This window comes from Anneissia japonica, unplaced genomic scaffold, assembly GCF_011630105.1.
Source record: "Anneissia japonica isolate Jap-2015-1 unplaced genomic scaffold, ASM1163010v1 scaffold287965_len1858130_cov191, whole genome shotgun sequence".
Lineage (NCBI taxonomy): Eukaryota > Metazoa > Echinodermata > Crinoidea > Comatulida > Comatulidae > Anneissia > Anneissia japonica.
The window spans coordinates 1219205-1222622 of NW_022748342.1; the positions used below are offsets into that span (position 1 = coordinate 1219205).

The following is a 3418-nucleotide window of genomic DNA, read 5'->3' on the forward strand; positions in this document are numbered from 1 at the left end:
CTAAAATACCTGTCAAATGAAATGAACAGAATAATTGTATTAACCTTTCCATTTTACAAACAAATTCCACTACCACAGCATGAGTACCGGTATATCTGCACAAGCGCAGTACAGTATTCCCAAAGCATATACTGTATAGGGAATTTCCCTAGGATTAAGTTATAGGCCTAGTATCTGATCCTGTTGGAGGATGGATTACATTGAACCGGAAAAATGACAATGGGGGACTTAATTAAATATCATTGCAATATTTCAACAAGATGATAATGATAGGTTGCTACTGCTACATACAAATACTACTAATAATAATCTGAATAAAATTAATAACATACCTATGCTATTAATTTATAATTTAACTGTGATAACTAAAATAATAATAATAATAATAATAATAATAATAAATATAATATTAGTAATAATAATAATAATGAAAATAATAATAATAATAATAATAATAATAATAACAGCAACAAGTAGTAGTAGTAGTAGTAGTAGTAGTAGTAGTAGTTGTAGTAGTAGTAGTAGTAGTAGTAGTGGTAGTGGTAGTGGTAGTGGTAGTGGTAGTGGTAGTGGTAGTAGTAGTAGTAGTAGCAGGGGTGCATGTCAACTCGGCCACAAGTCAACTCAGCCACAGTCAACTCGGCCACAAGTCAACTCGGCCACAAGTCAGCTCGGCCACAAATCAACTCGGCCACAAAAAGTTCGGCTACAGCCAACTCGGCCACAAGTCAACTCGGCCACAAGTCATTTATTGTAAACCTCAGTTTATGATTGAAATATTGAGTACACAGTATATTTTAGTAAAACAGGACCACCACACTACAAAACGAGATTTGAATGTTATTGCCTATGAATTAAAAAGAGTTATTTATTAATGTGTTCGTCTTCTGTTTACTCACATTCTACTTCAACTATAATATTAAACAACAATAACGACAATAAATTAGTAATATTTACTTTAATAATACTAGTTAGTCATTATGACGATAATAAAGGTGATAACAACAACAACAACAACAACATTAATAGTAATATTTATTTTAACAATACTGATAGTAATAATACTAGTATGGTAATAATAAAGATATTTAAATATCAATTTTAATAAGTAATTAGTGATAACAATATTGAAGGTGATAATAGCAATAATACAACAATAATAAATTAAAGATAATATTTATTTTTATAATAATAGTAATACTAATTAGTAATAATAATAATAATGATACTTATAATACTAGGCCTACTTAGTAATAATAGGGTAATAATATCGATAATAAAGGTGACAGCAACAACAACAACAACAATATTATTATTAATAATAGTAATAATAATAATAATATGAGAAAATACCAATAAAACACCAATAACAATAACTTTTAAATTACTATTATTAAAATAATAATATTTATTTATTTATTTATTTATAAAAATTTGAACAATATATAATGTTAATGCTAAGACTAATAATTAATATTAAAACTAACGGTAATAAAAACAACAATAATAATAATAACAACAATGACAACAATAATAACAGCAATAATAATTATATAACAATAAATATAGTAATACTTAAAGAATTAGTATTTTATATTTGATGAATTACTCTTTCAAATTTTAGTGCCAGTAGATGACTTTTGGCCGAGTTGACTTGTGGCCGAATTGACTTGTGGCCGAGTTGACTGTAGCCAAACTTTTTGTGGCCGAGTTGACTTGTGGCCGAGTTAACTTGTGGACGAGTTGACTGTGGCCGAGTTGACTTGTGGCCGAGTTGGATCGAATTCAGTAGTAGCAGTGGCAGTAGTAGTAGCAGCTTAGTAAATAAGTATTAACGATAACGATGACGACTGTGATATTATGATAGTGATACTGATTTTACTGTTAAAACTAACAACGACGTCTGCAATAGCCCCTTTTTTTACTTTTTTAAATTTTTTAACTTTTTTATTATTTATTTGCTTACTTTGGTCTAATTTAAAGAAATCTGCATTTATTGCGATACAAATATAATAATTATAATCGTTTTACTTCTACCTATGTCCTTTTTTTTTGTCAACGCTTTAAAATAATAGTAAAAATCAATTGGCTAATGTGTTAAAGCTCGAGAGACAAAATTGTTTTGAATAAATAATCAAATTTCACAAAAAAATATTAAACTATGACATAAACAATAGGAAAGTTCCCAAGTAACATTATAATCCTGTTGGAATTTAGATGGATACTTCAAATCCGGAAAATAGAATTACTGTAGCATTGCAACATATCAAATGCAGATATAAAGTCCTATCTTCTGACTACAATCATTTAGTCGTATTCGAAATCATCAGGACGATAGATCTCTAACGAAAATGGGAGGATGTCAAGTGAAATGCGAATGTTCAGGCCTTCTACCGTGCTTAGTATTTGTAGCTGTATTTGTGTTATTTCCACTTGGAATTCGTAATGCTGTTTTGTATCATAAAACAAACGACTTCATCGACGGAAACTGTACGATTTTAAACTCTACATTTTATATTAAGAAGGTCAGATGCGATTGTCTCCTTTGTAAGAGGAAAACAAAAACCTGCAGTCAAATTTTTGTTGGAATTGATGATAATGGAGCAACAAGACGTCTCCAACTTTATGAGTCAGAAGATGACATCGGAAACGAGGTACCGGTATTAAATACATTACAAAAATATTACACTTTTTCTCTATTTTAGGTTTTTTTCACAATAATGTATCATTCCGATTACCATTGTATTGCGTAAATAATTATATTATTTTTTCAGTGTTTTCTAGAGCCATGCGATACAACTTCGGCCTCAGATGTTGACAAAATCTACCCAATAGGTAAGACGTTTGCTTGTAGCTATCATTCTGATAAAGACGAAGCTGTGGTAAACAAGGAGATACCAAGGTCACGTGTACTCCATTTGATGATTTGGCCCTCTGTATTCCTGGTTCTTCTGATGCTTACTTGCATAGTAGCCTTCAACTTGGATCGATGCAAAAGAAACTGGTGAGAAAGCTTTGATATTGTTACGAATTAGATTTACAAAATGTAATTCTTACTGCTGTAATATTTATGAGCGATGCCAAATAAACATTTGTTCTTCGTTGTGTATTCAACTCTTAATTATCAATAATATGTATTTATTTTTGTAAAATTCATGTCTATAGCATATATTTTATGATATGAGTTTACGATGTAATGCAAAATATAGATGCGTTTTCTATATCTTGAAAGACCGATCTTGTATAAATCTGAGTTAAGGTCTAGAAACAGTGGCGTATATAGGGAGGGCGCCCCCACCCCCCTAAAAAAAATCACGGTCAAGTAGTTAAAAATCACCATATTTTGTATTTTGCGAATGAGCGCCCTCAACTGATCATCGACCCCCCGCCCCACCTTCACCTTCGCGCCCCCAGTCAT

At 30.8% G+C, this 3418-nt stretch overlaps 1 protein-coding gene across 2 annotated transcripts in view; it reads left to right on the forward strand.

Moving 5' to 3' along the window:
• The first annotated feature begins 2264 nt into the window (after positions 1 to 2264).
• LOC117120853 overlaps positions 2265 to 3418 on the forward strand; it is an 8486-nt gene continuing 7332 nt past the window's right edge. The window contains exons 1-2 of one of the 2 annotated variants that reach the window (XM_033265943.1): positions 2265 to 2654; positions 2775 to 3004. In XM_033265943.1, the coding sequence (XP_033121834.1) occupies positions 2352 to 2654; positions 2775 to 3004 (533 nt within the window). In that variant the 5' untranslated portion in view covers positions 2265 to 2351. The remainder of the gene's footprint in view (positions 2655 to 2774; positions 3005 to 3418) is intronic. The other variant, XM_033265941.1, reaches the window with a different exon arrangement.